Source organism: Thunnus albacares, chromosome 3, assembly GCF_914725855.1.
Source record: "Thunnus albacares chromosome 3, fThuAlb1.1, whole genome shotgun sequence".
Classification (NCBI taxonomy): Eukaryota; Metazoa; Chordata; class Actinopteri; order Scombriformes; family Scombridae; genus Thunnus; species Thunnus albacares.
Genome location: NC_058108.1, coordinates 23,523,917 through 23,544,804, shown reverse-complemented (window position 1 = coordinate 23,544,804; position 20,888 = coordinate 23,523,917). Strand labels below are relative to the sequence as shown.

General features: G+C 41.5%; 1 protein-coding gene across 3 annotated transcripts in view; it reads right to left on the bottom strand.

Annotated features, from left to right (window-relative positions):
- Positions 1 to 20,888, bottom strand: part of cntln (centlein, centrosomal protein) — a 94,472-nt gene that overhangs the window by 14,953 nt on the left and 58,631 nt on the right. For all 3 annotated transcript variants that reach the window (XM_044347111.1, XM_044347110.1, XM_044347112.1), the window contains exons 18-24: positions 19,717 to 19,798; positions 19,111 to 19,379; positions 10,875 to 11,105; positions 9,203 to 9,300; positions 6,264 to 6,390; positions 5,019 to 5,156; positions 4,032 to 4,217 (exon numbers count right to left, since the gene is read on the bottom strand). In XM_044347111.1, the coding sequence (XP_044203046.1) occupies positions 4,032 to 4,217; positions 5,019 to 5,156; positions 6,264 to 6,390; positions 9,203 to 9,300; positions 10,875 to 11,105; positions 19,111 to 19,379; positions 19,717 to 19,798 (1,131 nt within the window). The remainder of the gene's footprint in view (positions 1 to 4,031; positions 4,218 to 5,018; positions 5,157 to 6,263; positions 6,391 to 9,202; positions 9,301 to 10,874; positions 11,106 to 19,110; positions 19,380 to 19,716; positions 19,799 to 20,888) is intronic.

Sequence of the window (20,888 nt, the reverse complement as noted above, 5' to 3'; positions counted from 1 at the left end):
CTCTTCGGTTTCGCCTCACGCTCCCTTGTAGGAATGTGGACCTGAGGGTTTGTTGCCCTGTCGATTGAAAGCTGAGGGAACACAGCTTTGATATCAAACGCACCCCAAGTTTTGCTAAAATCTCCACAGACACAGAATCATGCATCAGAGAGAGAAAGACAGGGAGCTACTGAAAATACAGCCATTCATTTATTTATTTGCTTTCAGAATGTCTCACAGTACAACAGGGCAGCATAACACTGTTAATAATTAAGCTATGAGGGGCTGTTTCAAATGGTGCCCGAGTGAATGGCAAGCGAGACGAGGAAGGCCTGGGATGGCACAGTTGTCGGGCACTAAATGGGAGTTTGCTCTAAATACAGAGAGACAATTAAATGTTAAAACTGCCACTGTACACGAGGAAGTCAATAAAGTAAACTCCCCTTTGCTTCATTTTGAGCTTATTGATCGAGGCAATAATCTTCTGTATCATTCCCTTGTAAGCCTGCTGAAAAGCTGACCTTGGAATAGATGGTCAGATGAGGGAAAGCTAGAGACAGGAGAACTCACAGTACACAAAAACAAAAAAAACAAAAAAAAACTAAACAAAGTACAACTTGCTCTTGGATAGTACACAATGTAACCATGCAAGTTAGAAGTACAGTGTGTACACACACACACACATACATATATATGAAAACACTCAAGTGTATTACAGTAACACAGGTAATCACACATGAACAATGTTGAATAGCGGCAAACATCTACACTCCTCTCTCTTAATTCCAGGTGCAGTTTACAAAGCCGGCGGTGGTTCTCACAGAGAGTCCTGGATGAGTAGTTGGAGGCTTGCAGCTGACGATATGTAGAGTGTTATTTGTCTGTTTGCAAGTTTGAATGTATACTGTACGAACATGCAGAGGTCAGACATGTAGAAATTCAAAGGAGACATGTAAAAAAACCAACACGAGCACATTATACAAAAAGCACATAGATTAAAATAATAGAAAAACAATGGTATGCATAAATTGACTAGTATTCCCTTTAAACGCCCTCTAGATAACAGAAGTGTGACCAGATTAATTCAATTAAATTTCAAATCGTCAGCACTGCAGAACCATTTTCATAGGTGGCCTACTACTTCCATGTAGATGTAAAATAACCAGCGTAGCACTGAGTAGCACATAAATCATAACCGTTGTCCATTTCCTGATAAAGGAAGGCAGCTTTAGCTCTTTTTGGTGATGTGAGAGCTATGTTTACCCTTAAGGAATACACAGCTCATTAACTAACAGTCGGAGGTCCTATTCTTTTATTTACAGCCTAATAGGTATTCACTGTCACTAGTCAAGGGTTACATTTAATTGACCTAAACCCTGCATGTGGAATAATCCAGAAAGAGATTAAGGGGTGAATTTATCACTCATTCTCAGCCCTGGGAGGGACAAAGGGAGGGAGGGAGGAGGAGTGCGGATGCGAGCGTGCACACATGCACACACATGCACGAGTTATTCAAATACATACATGGAAAGTGTTGTGTGTGTACATGTGTATGTGTCTGTGTGTGTTTGCTAAAAGCTCTTAGCCTGGCTAGTACCACAATCACTATAGCCAGAGGGCCAATTTAGACAGGACGAGGATTAGGGAATGGAGATGGGGATCAAATGAGCAGCTAAAAAGATATCCTCTTTAATAACTAGCTACCTCTGAACCTCTTCACACACGAGGACACAAAGGGCCATTCAAAAACATAAGAAGCATTATGGAAGGAGAAAATGCTTTAATTTTGTCAGATTACTCAGGCACTGATTTACAAAAACTGCTGTTTATTGTTTGGATAGCCTACAATTTTGAGTGGGATGTTTAATCGTGTAGGCGCCTTTCACAGAATGGGTTGTGTATATGAAACGTATATCAGGTAATCACAGGTAAATGTGTTGTTACATCATAGTTGTAGGGTACTGCATTTCCCACACCTACAGCATTTTCAAGTAATTAAAAAATACTGATACATTCCTATTCAGAAAAAAAGATACTAAACAAACTGTGCAAAATCTTGTACTTTTCAGCAGGGATGACCAGCCTAAATATTCTGTGCTAGAAAACTACCTTCAGTGTGTGTGTGTGTGTGTGTGTGTGTGTGTGTTGTGGAGTAGTCACTACATGCAGGGCCACTGTTTAGCAGTTCAACAGCAGTGCTTACAGCCTGAGGCGTGTGCATGGGCCAAAGGGTTTGCTGGCACACAATAAAAAAAATCTCCACACACAAATATATACACACACACATACACACACACAGCACATACAGGCACAAAGAACAAAAAAACAAGCTCATAAAGACACACACACACACTCACACACACACATGCGCAGCCCTCCGGTCCTGATCAATACATGACAAGAGTAAATCTCCTCCGGACGTCAGGCAGTCCAATCAAAGGGCTTGGTGTTCTTATAGGGGATCACAGGAGCCAGGGGGAGACAAACAATGATGTGAATCCTCAACAACAACACAATGGCCCCACCAGCCTAAGGTTATGGGAATGGAGGAGAGGAGTAATATGAACGTGAACTGTATTTCTACGCGTGTCTATATGTTTGTGCTTTCGCAAGTAATGCAGCTTCTATATTTAGGTTACATGTAGATTGTATGCATATGTATATGTGCGTGTAGGCTGCAAATTTGCAAAAAAGAACAAAGGTTAGAGGTTTAGTTGTGTGAAAGAAATCAGAGGTTAGAAAATGAAGCTGAAAATAATCGTATCCACCTAGAATTCTCCTCAGCAGTACAAGGAAAATACTTGCTTAAGGAAAGCTATGGAAAATTGCCACTAAACTGTGTCTATAATATGCCACTTGATTTATGTGTGTGTGCAAAAACACTGTCACCACTATCCATCTCTGCCAAGCCCTTTCCTCCTTTGATAGACAGGTGTCAGCTGAACAGAGTTGATGGACAGTCTTTATCAGTCTCTGCCAGACACACACATAGACTGACAAAGACACACAAACACACCTCAGGGTGATGGATTAGGCCTAGACAAAGACAATAGTACCCATTCCCGCTGGGCACACTGTACTCTAACGGTGGTGGCCTCTATCTCCTTATACATTAGAAGAAAGTGCACATGCGTAATAACACATTTCATTGCAATTCCATGTCTTCATCTTTTGATGTGGTTTTGGTGGATGCAGGCCAAGTAAAGCAGTCTTAGCCACATCCACATACTGCTCCTGGGTGATCCTGAGGCGTCCCCAGGCCAGGTGGGATGAGTAAAGGGTAAACCCTGTGTTATGGGTCCGGGGTCTCCTCCCAAGTAGACATGCCAAAAATACATCAACAGGGAGACATCCTGATCAGATAGTTGAACCATCTCATCTGGCTTTTTTCAATGCAAAAAAAAAAACAATGGCTCTACTCAGAACCCCTACTGGATATCCAAACTTCTCATCTTAAAGAAAACTGCGAAGGTAACAAATTTCAGTTGCTATTTCCTGCCATTTTATCCTTCCAGAAGGAAACAACACCCTGAGATACTTGAACTCCCCAACCAGAGACTTAAAGAAGGTGTTAAAGAAGTTTGAACTGCTGTTCTTCACATAAGTACAAGCAAAAGTCCAAGCCTTCATCTCCATGACATAGTAACATATAGGCAACCTCCTTGTTCTTTGGGGAAAATGGCAAGACACTGGCGCTTCACTGGGGCTCTTGAGTATTCCCACAACTGCCTGGGCAACTCTGGAAATAGACAGTCCAGCCCCTAGAGAAGGTGTTATGCTCAGAGGTGAGCCCTACTCTACAGTATCTAGTTGGCACAGATCCACGAGGGCGGTGACATTCTGTGTCCGAGAAGCCAGTTTTCATTTACCTTTCGCAATGCACCGAGACCCCTACATCTAACCTTGCAGGTGGTGGACGCACATGATATCATTATAATTGGAAGGCGTAGGATGTGCTGGCATATGATACCGATTTAAAATGAGTTAGATGATTTGACTGTACAAAGTCTGGACTCATGGCCTTTGATCCCTTTACCCCTTTAGTACAGTACCTTGATGAAAGAATGAAGCTGCTCCAGCTGGGAGTAGGCCTGGCCTAGCTGTCTCTGAAGCCTGTCCAAGGCATGGGAGCTCTGCTGGGTCAATCCCTCCATTTGCTCAGTGGCTGTCTGTTCCAGTGCAGCCAAAGCCTGCTCACTGGCTCCCACACGAGCCTGTAGGGCATGAATGCGCTGCTCCTGTAAAGAAAAATAGCAAGCAGAACTGGTCAGCTGAAAGCAAATGATCTTTTTTTTCCTACAAAAAGTAGAACATCTGCATCTGTCTGTGAAACATTAGTGGCAATTACATTAAAGACCAGTTTTGAAGTAATTATAGGATTTGGAAATTTCTGACGACACCTAATGGTAGGGTCCAGAATGGCCTGAAGGCATCAGATAGACTGCACCAAATTTCACCAGGATTTACTCTTTATTCTAATGTCATCAGATTAATTTTAAAGATGCTATTATCACAAAATTCTACACATACTGTAGGCTTTAAGTTCTTAACATACAAGTGTCAACGGAAAGTATTTTCCCAAACATGGTCTTAAATGTTTTTTAAATTTAATTTCACAGTTTTATAACTTTAATTGGATTTGTATATATTTTTTCACTTTTTAAAATGTTTTATTAAACCACCATGACTCAAAGTTGTACAATAAAAAATGAAAAAGTCCAAAAAGATGAAACTATCTAAATTAACTGTATGTAAGAAGAAAGCTGAAAATTTACAACTGGAGTGTTTCATAGATGGAAACTATGATCTGATATGATGAGAGATAAGCTGTTTACATCTGACCATGCATGTGCACAGAGGAGTTAATTACACTGGTCAGTTACTGTATTGAACTTGCCTCTTATTGTTCAAAGGCTGTGGCACAAAATGATTCAAAACAAACATAAAAAATGTTTTCCAAAATGATATGCTGATGTAACATTTCAAATGTTCCATATCGTTCAATCCCAGTGACAATTGGCAGTGTGGCCGTTTCCAACCTTTTTTTCCAGGTCCTCCTTCAGTTTTGTACATGAGGCCTCATACTGGCTTTTCTCTGTAGTTGCCACACTCAGTCTTCTCTTTAGAGATTCAATGAAGGCCTTCCTGTTGGTGGCCTCCTCTGATAAAGTCTTCACCTGTACCGAGGTAGAGCAAAGGGGAAACAGGAAGGTAAAAAACAAAGCTGGACAAAGTAGTTGCATTTATCTATAAATCAATATGGGTGATTCTTACAAGTATCTGTTGTCCACAGCTGCTTTCTAATATCTGAAAACTTTCTCCTTCAGTTCATTATTTGCCTTCAGCCATCTGAAGGCAGCAGGACAGATATGTTGATAAATCTGCAGCCTCCGATTTGAGAAGTGCCGCACAAATTATAAGCAAATGACACCAGGCTGACACAAAATAACCGTACACACCTCGACATGCGTCAGACTGGTCGGTTATAAAACTCTAGATTCTTTTAATGTGGGATACATCAGATTACTGAGGCTCATCAATCCATAGCCTCCTTCCCAGCTTTATTTTTTGCAAAACTGTCATCTCATGTTTTATTCCTTAAATGCATCACTATACAAACACTGCTGACACATCAATTACAATATGATGTAATCATTTACAATGTGAAATACAAACTGAACTGATTGATGCAATCATATAAAACAGCTTCAACAACATTTTAAATAATGTATTTCTATCAACATTGTACTGTACAACAATTAACTGTTAAAAAACCCACACCATCTGGCTTTGGCAGCAGATTTGCAGCGTTGTCTCTGTTGTGTGTTTGTATTCATGCCGCAACACTTTGCACCTTCCAGACCACAATACAGTATGATTTCCTGAAGAAGTGTCCTAGCATTTGTTGAGCAACTGTGATGCTTTACTGTGATTGAAAGCTGTTTCAGAGCTATGAAACCAGTGATGTGACTGACAGAGTGTATTTATTAATCACCACATCCTACTACCTATCCACTTCACCGTGCCCTTTTGCACTTTGTGTTGCTACACATACATGAACGAAAATAGCAAGCACGCTTGGAGATGCCCACACAGTCCTTACTTAAAGATCTACCAGTTTGCAGTTGGCGTTCCTCTTGTGCGATTAAAATTGGGCCAATAATATTCAGGCTATGACAAATGCAGAGCACCAAAATACCCAATTTCCTCTGTGATTCTAACAAAGACCATCAAACTAATTGGATACTATGATGATTGTAGCAGCTGTGATGTGTCATGTATACCTTCTTCTCTAGCTCCTCCACCTGTCCATGGTAACTTTTCTCCATCTCCTGCAGGAACTTCAGCCTTGTCTTCAAATCCTCTACCAGCTGCCTTTTCATGTTTACATCTCGCTCCGTGTGGCTCGCCCTTAAAAACATATATACAGGTGAGCGCACGCACATACACGGCATAAAGCATAAATGAGTATCTACACAGATATTCACATTCATTCAAAAGAGCATTCACATATAGCAGAGGTACAAACACACACACACACACACACACACACACACGCACACACACAAACAAACACACAAAGCTGGCAGGCACAGGGTCCCCATGCAGTGCATCAGGCATGACAGCTCATTATGACAACTAAATACACTGGCATGCTGTTTGGGTAAGTGGTGGGGGTGAAATAAGGATGCATATATAATTCTAACTGGCATATATTAGAACAAGTGCTCTGGCGGGGAATGGCGCACTAAGTGTGACTGGGGAGTCCTTTTTGACAAACGGCATTTCGAATCAGCAGTGACACTACTTGAGAGACTGTAATCAAGTATTTAAATGTTTATTATTTTCAGCTCAGCATTACACCAGTCATATATAAAAACACATCAGCAGGGGGACTTGGTTGCGGAAAGGTTGTTTGTGTTCTGTACTACGCTGACAATACTTCCCTACAGAGAGGCACGGCCTTTGTATTGTAAGCTGTTCATCATGTCTTAACTGTTGCAAAATGCACCTTGTGTCACTTCCTATTTCAATAACCTGCTGTATTGACATGTTTAATATTCCAGCATTCTACAGAGCCCTATTATAGTGAGGCCTTGTTTTAAATGGGCTCAGTATGTTAGCATGTTTTATTCTGTTTTCATAAAAGGCAAATATCAGGCATTTTTCATGGTTGTCTATACCTTAGGGAATCGGAACAAATGGAATAAAGATCATAAGGATGCAGTTAATTAAAACGGTTTTTGTCTTCTTTTTTTTTAAAATTTCAAAGATGTGGTGGATTTTTTAGCTCCCACATGCATCATAGTTTGTGTGTTTTAAATAAACAGATGAAGCAACGCCAGAGCAAATGCTTTCGTGTAAGTAAATGTCCCTGTCTCCCTAGGTGGATGAATGCCTGAGGGCAGACTGGCTAAATAAATGTGAGCTTGTCCTATTGGAGTGACATTAAATTAAATGAGAGAGGAGTCTAGCCTGGGGACTTTGGGGGTGGGGGGTGGGGGGGGGGGGGAGTAGGGTTGGCTGGTTACCCCATGGATTTGGCCATTAATGAGAAAACCCATATTGAACCTTTCAGATGACTGTCTGGTGTTGACTTAAAGATGGAGAGCAGCAATAAGAGCCCCAGCAGCTCCCTCTGCCCCAATGCTAATGGCAATTAGATGGACAACATTTATTTTAGATGTTCTCTTCTTCTGCACCCCAAAAAGAATAGAGGATAAAAAAGAATGAAGGATATATGGAGCTTCTGCTGGAGTGTGTGATCTCTATTTATGAGTGTTAGTGGAAAGAGAGAAAGAGAGCCTCTAACTATATCCCGATCACTCACACGTTTGTTCCCTTTGTTCTGCGCTTGTTGGCAATATTGTTCATCAAACATGCGTGTATTGTAATGATAACAGTCAGTGGTCTGAAGAGTGTATGTGCAAGCGAGAGCGTACATTTCTGTGTATGTTGTTAAGAATGAAGTGCGGGTGGATGTTTCATGTGGCTGATAGACAACAGGGCTAAAGATGAAAGAAGCAGCTTCATAAATAAGGCAGGGCCATAGTGCCGGATATTGACTGAGGACATGCCGGTGTACTTTGAAATTCATTTCTTTTTTTCCCCCCTTCTCTTCTTTAAGGCGAAGCAGCCTTGCTCCCTGTGTGTGTGCTGAGATGTATATTTCAGAGACGTCTAGACATGTCTTTCATTCTGAGAAGGGGTCCCTCCATGGAGGCAAATGGAGTGGTAGGCTAGAAGAGATGGCAAGTTACATATGTGTGTGTGTGTGTGTGTGTGTGTGTGTGTGTGTATGCTTGAATGAGTGAGTGTGTGACAAGAGCCTGAGGAGAGGCTGAGGCTGTCGTGGAAACTCAGCTGAGGGATGTTCACTCTGTCTGGCTGTGATCCGCTGTGTTTTGGTCACACACAAACACATACCCACTGTGATTGTACACATGCCCTGGATGCATTATTGAGAACGGCAGGCAGAGGACACAGCATACTAGACAAAGAGAACGAGGGGGAGGAAAGCCAAGTTGTTCTTTGTACCTTTCTCTCAGTTCAAAGATGAAATCCTAATGCGGAATGATGATATATGACTTTCACAACACTGTTCAAATCTTGATAGTTTCCCTGAGTGAATTGTTTATAGCTTTACATTCTGACTGTGTAATGCACCGGGTGCTAAAGTAGGTGTACCATGTAACTCATTAGGGCTTGTGGCCCACAGGCCAGAGCGATGCTGTGTGGGTTTCAGTGTCATGGGCCAAAATGGTCCCTCCTGCGGCACACAAACAATCAATACACTGCTTTGATCAGCACTCCACATCAGCTACCCACATAAGCAACACCACACTACATGACACACAAGACACCCACACACACACACACACACACACACACACACATGTGCATACAAACTAATTCCTTCAGTCGTTTTTATTCACCCGCTCATGAGAACATGCATAATTTCACAAATGATTCACGCAGAAGAGAAGCATACATAAGTGGAGTGCAGCAGACAGAGTGCTGCCACATGGTGGAATCAAACACTACAGATTAGAGCTGCAGCGAATGTGCAAACATGCAGACAGAGAGACAGAGTGACGGAGAGACAAAGACAGAGAAAGGGATGCAGGAAGAAGAAAGGCAAAGTAAGAGCTGTACTGCAGAGGAAGAAAGAAACACAAAGAGAAAGAACTAATACTAATGAAGAGAAAGGTGTGAGACTAACTTGTCCTGCAGCTGGCGGAGCTTGTCCTCCTTCTCCTGGAGTTGGCCTCGCAGGGCTTTGTTAGCTGCCACCTGCCTTGTGACCTCCGCACTTGCACTCTGGGGGGAGGGCACACGGTGTGTGTGTTTGTTAATGTGTTTGAGCGTGTGCGATAGGGGGTGGGGAGAGTTTTCACGACACAGCTGATGACAGGTCAGGCACAGCATGCCTCCTCATTATAGTTACAGCGGGAGGGTGGAAGGTGCTAAAAGAGGTTAAGAGGAAAACAGTATTTTTCAAAGTGGATGAGATAAGGGGAGTAATTAGGAATAATAATTTCTAGACCTTTACTACTTAATATATTTTGTGTATAAAATATTTGTATATTTAGATTATGTATAAAATATTTGAATATATTTACCAACCAATTTAAAAAATCCAGCTGTACACATTTTGTTATTATTAATAAAATGACTGCATTTTATATCTTTATAAAATATCTATATATTTTTTAACCTCTTATATTTCTGCATTATGACAAGAAAAAAAGAAGTTTCACAATTTAACTGCTGTTTAACCAGAAATATTCTGTACACTAGAATATTTGGACATTTGTTAGCAACTGATGATGCTTTTATTGCATTTAAACTAGAGATACTGGTGAGATTTTTGTAAACTGCACCACTTTTGTGCTTTACTCTTTTCTTCAGCAGTAACAGATACATATGGCTCATGACGACAGCTTGGCTTCTGATCATGAGATTGATGGATATATGAATGTACATGTTCACTTTGGTTTAAAGGGTCCCGTGTCTCTTGTGGGAACTGTAGCAGTACAAGCTTTTGACAATGCGCTCACTCAGTGCATGCACCCCCACAGCGCATCCCTCGCCTCTCCCTTTTGCTGTCACCTGACATGACTTCCTCGGCTGTGTGTAACGACAGCAGCAATCTGCTCGGTGACACTGATGAGCTGGCTGCGGAGAGGGTGATAATACTGTGGTACCACTCACGCCTCATTCCCTATGATGTAGGGCACGTCTCTACTGTTATTCCCCATTTCTCATCTTTCTGACAGGTACCCCGTAATAAGATCAAATGATAAGAAATGCTAATTCATGTCGAAATCACATGCAATTTCAGGTGATGTTAAGTGTAAATTGAAAGGCTCAAGAATTTGTTTTTTTTTACGCTACATGATTTGAGAGTAAAACCTTGACAGAGTTTCTTTCAGAGTTTCTAAGCTCCTCAAGGACTGAGGGCTGTTCAAACCAGTGAGATGTTAAAGTGACTCAGAAATATTGATGTTTGATAAAACACCAGGGAAATGTTTTTTCTAACCAAAAAACTTAGATGCGTGTGAATTCAAAAACACTGTTTGGTACAGCATGAGTATCAAAAAGGGAATTTAAACTGAAATGTGCAACATTAATAAATCATATTTTCTTACTTTTGTGCATATTCTGGTAACCACTGTGCTGTATGACTGTACTGCATTAATGCTCTCAAAAGCGCCCTTGTTATTTATGGTATTACCCACTTAAGCTTCATAGTGCACAAAATTGGAAATGAACACAATCCTTAATACCATCATCCTATTAAGAGATTTATCTCATAAAGCGTGCACAATAAGACAAAGCATGAGGGCAATTCATTAACCCGGGAGCTCTACACGTAACTTACAACCACTAACCTTAAGTTTGGCTTGAAGTTGTTTGACCTCAGCCTCCAGGGCTTGGAGGGCAGGGTTAGCCGGGGCGGGCATGGTCTTGCCCTGGCAGGAGCACTCTGCATGTACGGGTGCTGTTGGTGCTGCTGGTGGTGGTGCAGTTTGCTGGGGGAACTTTATCTGCCTCCACTGCTCCAGCTCCATTTCCAGAACCTTTTTCTGCTGCTCCACACCAGCCAGGTCAGAGGTCAGCTTCTGCAGATTGACCGACAGACAGAATTGGCGGGCTAGATTACTGCTGATACCACAACTAAAAACAAAAGTTGTGTCTACTGGTTATTAAACCAAGGAAACCTATATTTGTGTTATGGAATGGTGAGAGTTAAAAAGTAATGAGAGATATGATATATTGCCATGTGAATCGATGTTCACTTAGAGACGTTTCAATCAAACCAAAACCCAGCTTTCTTTGCCTTAGGTTGTAAGAAAATAAATCCTCTAACTTACACACAAGTCTTTACTCTAAATTCACATTACATGAATATGATAAAGGCAGATGCAGAGTAAGCACAGTATGGTTGAAATACTGTATGCCTTATCCACTGGAGAGCTGTGGGCTCCGCTTTAATATCTCGTCTGTGATAAAACTCTTTTTTTATGCTAATTAGGAGACAGATGATGCTGTTGCCCGGTAAATAGGGCCTAATTCTCACTGTGATTGGCATGCATAATAAAGCCATCCTGCAGAATCAGAGAGCACTTTGGGACAGAGGGAGTTCAGCATTTGGTGAGCGGTTGGGTTTAGAGTGATGAACGATAATGGTACTAGCTGATCATGTACAATGTACAGTGTATCAGTGATTCTAAACAAAAGCATCTGAGGTGAGCGCTTTTAACCACATGTGTGTGATGAAGCTCAAAAAAGCTCTTTGTCTGTTTATTAAGAAAATATAAAGGGCAAAAACATGTCTATGTAAGTTTGGTTCAATACTGCCACAATTAACTGATCTGGTGTCATAAAAATCAAGAATGCTTAATGGCACAAATAGGAGACATGATACATGAAGATGTATGCTGCACACATGGGGTAAATGCTGGATCACACACACACATAAACAAGTGAAACCACAGATTCCCAGTGGGTTGCTCTCTGCTCTGCATACATGGAGGTTATTGATATCTGGTTGCTGGCTGACACCTTTTAATAGAATCCCTCTTGTTTTAGGTTTCCTCTGCTGTGTTGAAGACGCGCAAGCCATTTCCCCAGGGAGGGAAGGAGGGAGGGAGAAATAGGAGTGATGGAGAGAGAGGGAGGAGTAGAGAATGAATGAAGTAGGGCTATGGATGCGGTGGCGGTGCTGCACGAATTAAGAGTGGCATTGATGACACTTCCTGTAAGACAGGCTTTGATTTCACAGGCCATTTTCAGCCCTGGTGAGAGATGACACTGACATAGACTGATATACTGGTGGTCCATTAGGCTGGAAGAGAGGACACCTCTCTCGCTCCCCTCTGAGCAGTGGTCTCACTGATGTTGTTCCAAGTGATACTCAATCATTAGCAGGATAAATAAGGAAACAGAGGCTGCTGAAATAGCTACACGCCCAAGAGCATGTATGAATGTCACACATGCATGCAAAAACCAATGAATCTTTTTAGATAAATCAACTTGGGAACAGACTAGTGTAACGTCTTACTGAACCAGCTCCTCAATCACTTTGCATTCATCCTGTTGGCCAAACTTTTTATGTGATATGTGGTGCAACTATCATTAAAATTTAAATTATGTCTGGAGCTTTTTTTCAGTCAGTTATGTACGCTGCACCCCCTAATCCTATGATAATCCCAGCCCCTTACATGAAAGAGGAGGGAAGGACACTCCACACTTAAAGAGATAAGGCTGGTGAAACGTGGGCGATGTCACAGTACACTGCGAAGTCAAGTAAACGAGGAGGCAAGAACTGAGTGAGGTAATCCAAGCAACCAAATGATCCTGTATTTGGATGATACGCATGACTAGCACATTTCGTCAGGAGCTAGGCTTTGTAGGTATAGAAAGGGGATGCTTCACCTGTCACCTGAGTTTTTTAAGCTTCTTATGGCACCTTAAGAAATAATTCCGGTTTATTACAGCTTGGATCTTATTTTTTGTGATTCTAGACATCATTCCTATCAGTAATAATAACATTGTACTCAGATTGTATAAAAATGCTGAGATCTAGGAATGTAGCAACATTACTAAAAAGAAGTCTAACAGTGCAAGAAAAACAGGCAGTCAGATAATCAAACCTTCATGTTAGTCAGACAAAACAAAAGTGGATAGTAAAATGATTTCCAAACTTTGTTGTCAACATTCATCAGAGTTTACAGACACTACTGTAGTTGTGGGTTCACACAGTTTCCCTGTGCAATGAGGGATCTTAACCAACATTTTCAGTGTACTCACTTTTTCACGGAAGTCCTGAGAGGCAAGTGAGAAACAAAATCTGGTGATCCTTTTTCTAAGTTTGATCTAAATTGTTTTCCCTCCTGTGTTTAAGACTTAAGAACAGGTGTGAAAAAAAAGTTTTGCCAGTTGAAGGAATTTTTTTTTTTGTTAGGATCATTTTTCTGTTTGTTGTTGTAATACTCATATTGACCACAAGAGGCTGAAGTGCACCACTAACACATGTTCTAAATAGGACTAAAAGGATTCATGCTTTCTTCCAAATAAAGTTTAATTTCTCCATGCACTCTAAACAAGGTTCATATATTGTTAGCAAGTTATGTAACATACTGTCATGTCTTTCTTTTGGCTAAAAATCTATTTTAATCAGCGCTAATCTAATGTTATGCGTTAGCCCGCTAGCTAGCAAGTGAAAAACATATTGTTCATGGTCAACCAACAGCTACAGCCTAGATTAAGTCGACGGCATAGCTAACATTGGTTTAGTGTAACGTTAGTCATGGTAACAGAAACACTTCACCACTTATGAGTTGGATGTTTTACCAATAAAGATTAAATTAATCTTAATTAATTATTCATATTTATGATATAGAATTGGATGCTGTTTATTGAATATTGTAATTATAGTGTGATGTTTATTCTTAATCAGTCCTTCAGTTTGACAGTTGAACCTTTCGTACTTAGACAATTGGTTCTTAAACCTTTTCCTATCAAGGACCCCCAAATTGATATGTAACAAGCCGTCGACGCCCATTTGATAAGATTTTTGTCCCATGAAGCCCTATCTGAGAAGATAGTTGCTAGATATGATTTAGTAGAGAATTCAATGACTGGATATTAGGCTTGGGCAATATCAAGGTATTATGGTATACAAGAGTATTTAGAAATCCTGTGATGTTAACTACCGTCAAAAATATAGACATCCCTCTTTCTATTAAACTAATAAGGAGATGCTGTATTGAGGTGATGTATTGTGGTGCACAGCACACACCACCAGAAGTCTGTCTCTACTGGTGGAACAAGCAACTGAGAATGATGGCGACTAGGGCTGTTGCAATAACAGCAACCACCACAACCGCTATGCTCACGTTTTTTCTTTTTTTTCATGAGGCTGGGCACCTCTTGTTTTACACTTCAATGTGTGTGCATTGAATGTTTGGCGGCTCCTCCTGTCCAGTGTGGTCTGGCGGTCTGGAGGATCCTGCCAGACTCGACTCAACTGTAGGCCAACATTTTTTCCTGCCACGACACGTTACAATTGTTTTCCGCGTTCGTAAGGTACTGCCGCTCAATTCGGCCGACGCATAATCAGACTAACATACCTCGATTTTCACTAAAAAAGGAGAAAAAAATAATACTGCATACCGCACTGTTGAGCCATCCTAAATCACCTCAGGGAAAATTTCTTCTCTGCAACAGCCCTATGAGGAATCATGAAAATATTGCCACATATAATTTTATCTTGAGATGACTTCTTCCAACTACAAAAGCCATTTACATGATTATACTACATGATTTTATTCAACTGTTAGTCTGCCACCACCATCCACACATCATCTCCGTTCAGCCCACTAATGTGTTGGTGTCTGCCACAGCAACAAGTGTCACTGGGTCCACCAGCAAGAAACCATGGAAGAAGGGTACTTATTTAGTATCTATTCATTATTCTATGGGTCATAAGTATTTAAACACAGCAAGATTTGTCTGAGTTTAAGTAGGCTAATTGCATATTAGACACACAGCATTGTAGGTTAGACAATGTCAGACATGCTACAGCAGCTCAGCTTTTACGTTTTTTAAAAAAATTTTTTTATCATATACCATATACCCTGGTGAAATGTCAGCAAGGTATGAAAAAACAGATACCACCCAAGCCTACTGTCTATACTATAGGTGGGGAGATAACTGTGGAGAGAGTGAGACCTCTGATCACAATCGTCATTCTTATACATTGTGCTAACTCCTAGTGAATAGAATATTAGTAAAATTGAACCCCACTTTGAGAACCAATGAGTTAGACCAATCTAAATCACCCTTGAGGCCAGTCAGCTCATTTTTGTTTGTTTAATATTCCAGTGGGAAGTCCAACATTTGACTTATGGGTCCAACAATTCCATCCTATAGAGATGTAAGCCACGTCAGTGAAGGAGGCTGCCATGTAAGGTTAATAAGCTTTGTTTATTTAATGAATAAAATACTTAAGTAACAGCAACTATGACTTTGAATGATGCTGTCTTGTTTCACAGAGGGCAGAATGAGACCTACACAATGTTGGGGAGAAATTGAAACCTGATCAGCTCTGAGTAGGTAAGGTGTTATAAAGTATGACCCAAGCTATCCAAGCATATTGGAGCAGTGAGCTAAACTTGATTTTGTTGGCAGATGAAAGTACTCAGAGAGTAAATAAGAATGTGTTGTTAGTCTTACCTAATGAATACTTTTATGCGAAACACAGTGATGATTGTACGATGTGCAGTGCATTAAAAAGACCCAATTTTAGCTAAATGGGCTGCATTTATAAAGCGCCTTTCTAGTTTTCCGACCCCTCAAAGCAGATTACACTACATGCCAACATTCACCCATTCACACGCACATTCATACACTGAGGCTACCATGCAAGATGCCAACCTGTTTATCAGGAGGAGTTTCTAATGCTCATTCAAACACACACTCACACCGATGGCACAGCCTACGGGAGCAATGTGGGGTTCAGTATCTTGCCAAAGGACACTTTGACATATGGACAAGGAGAGTCGGGGATCGAACCAGCGATCTTCCTATTAGTGGACGTCCCGCTCTACCTCCTGAGCCACAGCTGTTAGCTCACTCTATCAATACATTATAATTATGCTTCTCACTTCAAGCAGTGGATTTTCCCCTTCCCTTTTGTTTTTTACTTTAAGACCCTTCCCTTTGTTTGCCATGATATACGATGTAAGATTATTGCTGAATGGAGTAGAGTCATTTCATTTAAATGAATCACTCTTTCTCTTGATAAAATCTATAGGAAAAATACATTGTGCACAACTCAAGGGTCCAAGCACACCTGAAGGTTCCATTGTCCACACAATGCTAATCAAGCCTATCACAGCCAGATAAATTTCTCTGTACAGATACATTTCTCTGTATTTCACAGTATACTGATGTTTTTAATCTAGTGTCAGGTTAGACATTCCCAGGATGGCCGGATGAATGCATACTGCACGTGCCCTATGGGCAGAGCATGCACATTACAGCCCTCTGCCAGCAGGGCTGGCTAATTTCCAGTTAGCACTCTGCTAACTTGAATGGGGATAAAATCATTTAATCATGCAGCTCTTCTAGACTTTCCAAATGTTATCAGACCGAATGGATCAAACTCTGATACTGAAATGAGTCATTTCACAGGGGTTGTGTGACACTCAAAACAATTTATCCACTATTTTACAGCCACAACAATGGCGATGGACTAGGCTATGGTGGAGCCTATAACGTAAGCACTTGTTGACAGTGTTTTTATAATTACTCTCATTGCCAGAGGGGGGAGACAAAAGTCCTGCACTCTTTAAATGTACAAAATTATCCTATTCCCTTAGCAAGTGTCCAAATGTCCCACTCATAAGGTTTTTTAAAAAAAAAAAATCTCTATTGGTAAAACATCCCACTCAAAAGGGGTGACTAATGTTACAGTAAACTAAAGTTAGCTATGCAGTCGACTTAACCTAGGTTGTAGCTGTGGGGTCACCATGAACAATATGTATTTCACTCACTAGCTAGTGGGCTAATGTCAGTACAGCTAAAGCTAAGAGCAGATTAGCACCTATTAAAATACATTTCTAGCCAAAAGAAAGACATGACAGTAATGTTACATAACTTGCTAGCACACAATATATGTGCCATGTGTTTAGACTACATGGAGAAATTAAAAACTCATCTGGAAGAAAACATGAATGCTTTTAGTCCTATTTAGAACACAGGGTAGTGGTGCACTTCAGCCTGTTGTGGCCAAAATGAGTGTTATAACACCAAACGCTTAGAAAAATGATCCAATGAGAAGAATGATCCAGCCAAAAAAAAAAAAAAAAAAAAAATCACCAGCCAAAACTTTTTTCTTCACCTGTTTCCACAGATGAAAAAAAAAGTAACTGAGAAAAATGATCCTGACAAAACTTTTTTTTCCTGGCTGACTGCTTGTTAACAATTACTATGGTGAGAACAATGTTGCCATAATCAAAAGCAATAATGGTCAAAACTACAAATAATGGTAGGTAATACATCTAAATCATCCTTTAGGATGAATATGTTGGGAAGGAAAGGGGAAAAAAGCCTGCATCAACAAACTTTTGTAGTTTGGGTTTGAGAGTCATTGTACATTCTGGTACTCACAAAGACATATGTGAGGACATGGTGATGCTGGTAGTGGTGAATGAATAATGAAAGTGTCACCACGGTGTTGAATGCGTATTCCACTAAAGCACATCACACCTCTTCTGCTCTATTCTACCCTCATGTTACAGATTTAAGGGCCACAAAGTATTAGTTATTAGATTAAATTTACAACTCATAAAAATTACAGTAAATGGGAATAAAAAGGGCTTTTGTGCTTCAGCAAAGGGCAGAGGGAAAAGCAAAGAAGAATGGAAGGAATAAGGAAATATGACTTAATGATGGAAGGAGGCAAGGGAGGAGGCAACAAGGGAAGGACAGAGTGGCCAAAGGATCAGGAGACAGAGCAACACAAACAAGTTTCTGTGAAACTGCCATGCTACTTCTCACATGATGGCCCCTGTGGAGGCTGTCCTAAGCCAATTACAAGCAGAGAGCTTTAGTTGGAGAGCTGGCCAGGACCGGCTGGAACAAGCCCGAAGTCCATCACCTCTTGCCCTGTCCAGAGAGGACAACAAGACCTGGCTTTGGCCAGTCAGTCAGCTCCAACTTTCTCTGGTGGAGTGGCATTAATACTGCAGGAGAAAGGAGGAAACAAACAGTATACACTCGCCTTTACTGCTGTGTCTGAGTCTAAGGTCTCGTTGGGCCTTGGCAATCAGATGTCTGGGTGGTAACACAAGGGCCACTTCCCAGCTAACAACACTATGAGGGCTGTACCTGTGTGTATCCACTATACTGTATCTGTACTATTCTGCACAGTAAATATACAGACAAAGACACCTAATCAGGCGTACATTTGGTCTTTGGTAGCTGCTGCTATGTCTGAGTTCACCAAAACAAGTCTCCTGCCTGTAGGATTAACGATTGTGTCTGTCTTGGTGTTGGTGTGTGTGCATTTGTGTGTTCATGTTAGTGTGTACAAGGAGGCCCTGACAAGAAAGATACTGTCTAGGGGCCAAAGTGTTTAGTGTTTTATTTATAGTCTATACCAAGTCTGAGAGTTTCCTACCTGGAAGCGGGTACTAAATAACTAAATGGATGTGTGGCAATGGACTCTATGAAAAACAGTCACCTTGTGTGTGTCTGTGCACATGGATGCACATATTTGGAGAAATGTAACTGCTTGTGACAGATCGTTGTGGAGAACTGGCTTGTTGAAACATTCAGCAGGATGAGACAACAGCAAAGTCAGAGAGAGAGAACGAGAGAGAGAGATTCTCCGCCTCTCTTCTGCTCCGTGGCCCTGACCTCCACAGATGAGGGTAAGCCTGTCAACCACACTTATTAAGCATGATAAGGGCAAAGGACCTGTTACAGCTGCACTCTCAGCCCCCAGCAAATACAAAAGAACCACAAAAAGAAAGACAAAGACAGAAAAATAAGAAAGTTCCATACACTCACAGATGGCTCTCCTGTTTACCCATCTCCCTGTTTTTCCCAAGTTACCTGTGTGAGCTGCTTGCTGCTGCAGAGTTTCTCAGTAAGGGAGTTGAGCTGTGCCGTGATCTTCTCATTGGCCCTCCGCAGCTCTTTGGCTGAAAGCACAGCATCTTTCCTGGCACTTCGCAGTATGTCAATGTGACGCTGTAGGGACTCTATGCGCTGCTGCAGAGAAGAGGAGGAGCAGTGCTGGGCCTTTATCAGCATCCTCTTCCTCCTCCGCCCCCTTTTTTCTTCTCTCGTCCCTCGTTCCCAGGGCTCATGCTGTTTATCGTCTAACAGGAGGAAGTACACGCAGGCGCCTCAGAGTTGACAAGTGCACAGAAAAACTCCAAATCCCTATTTAGAAGCTACTGCTGGGAGTTAACAGGCATATGTGAAAGTGTCTTTGTGTATGCGCGAGTGAAAACTGTGATATTTTTAACAATTTGAATGATTAACGTTCTCCATTTATAAGTTGTAAGAAAAAAAAAAAAAAAGCTTGTTAACTTCTGAAATACTTGTTTCCGATCGACAGCATGTGCATACATTGAGTGTTCTTCCTGCTTCAATTAATAGTCGATTAGATTTTTGTAGTTTTGCATGGGTGTGAAAAAGGAGAACTTACGCTACCTTGGGCCAGAACATCAGGTTGTTTTCTGTTAGATTCTGCTGCCAGCACTTCTGTACCTGGAATCAGTACATACCTGTAGGACTAAAGGAACAGAAAAGTCAGAGACAGTGATGAAAAGCAGCTGTTTAATGTAACACAACCGGTTGACATGTTGTGCTTCCTGAAACGCGGCTCATAATGACACCATGATCACAGGGTGTGCACAGTTTAACGCGACAAGACAAATCACCCTGTGCTTTAATAATTCACCTGAGCATGTTCAACCAACTTCAACTTGAACGCTTCTCAGCACGGATATTACTTTTGACAGATGCTTGCAAATGCCGTCTTTGTTCAATCACTGTCTGAAAGCCCTGATTCACTCCTACAGTATGACGCGTGTGTGTGAGTGTATAGTCAATTTTACTCATAAGTGTGTATGCGTGTGTGTGTGTATGTGTGACACCTCCCTACTGCACCATCGTTTGTAGTGACATCAAAGAAGCCCCCCCCCCCAACGCACCCCTCCTTCCTCTCTGCCTGTTTCCTTTGTATGGGGGTCAGGTAGGATTTGATCAGTGCCAGGTTTGATCACACGGTGCCTTGCAGAGAGGAGAGAGGAGATGAACCCTTTGCTTTGTGACATAGCACATCGTGAGGGGCCGGGGCTGTCATGGCGATGAGCCCAGGAGGAGCTGATGGGCACATTTAGCAAAGCTGGAGTGGGGAAGCTAAAGGGGATCTGAGAGTAAGGGCCCTGACAGCTCCCTGGCTTCATGTACAACAACAAGCCTCTCTCCCTCCCCACCTTCTACCTTTCTCCCCTCCTCCTGGAAAGAAAAAGACAGAATATGTTTATAGGTCCCCCTCTTTCCTCTCCTCATCTCTCTCCTTGACGGACATATCTCTCTGGGGTTTGGAGCTGCCATGTCCTGCTGTGAAGTGGTTTGATGTGGACAAGAGCAAGGGCTCGAGCCTATCGATTTCATGGTGGTGAGAAGAGATGGAAAAGAAGGAACACCGTCTACCACACATGGGAAAGCCTTTGTGAATGTAGGAGCAAAGGGAGTGGCCAGTCTAAAAAAACATTGTAATGCGGCATGGACTAAACCATGCAACAAATAGTTACTGAAACACTCTTAACTATCCATATGCTTACCAATCACATAAACCTTAATAAAATGCTACCTAT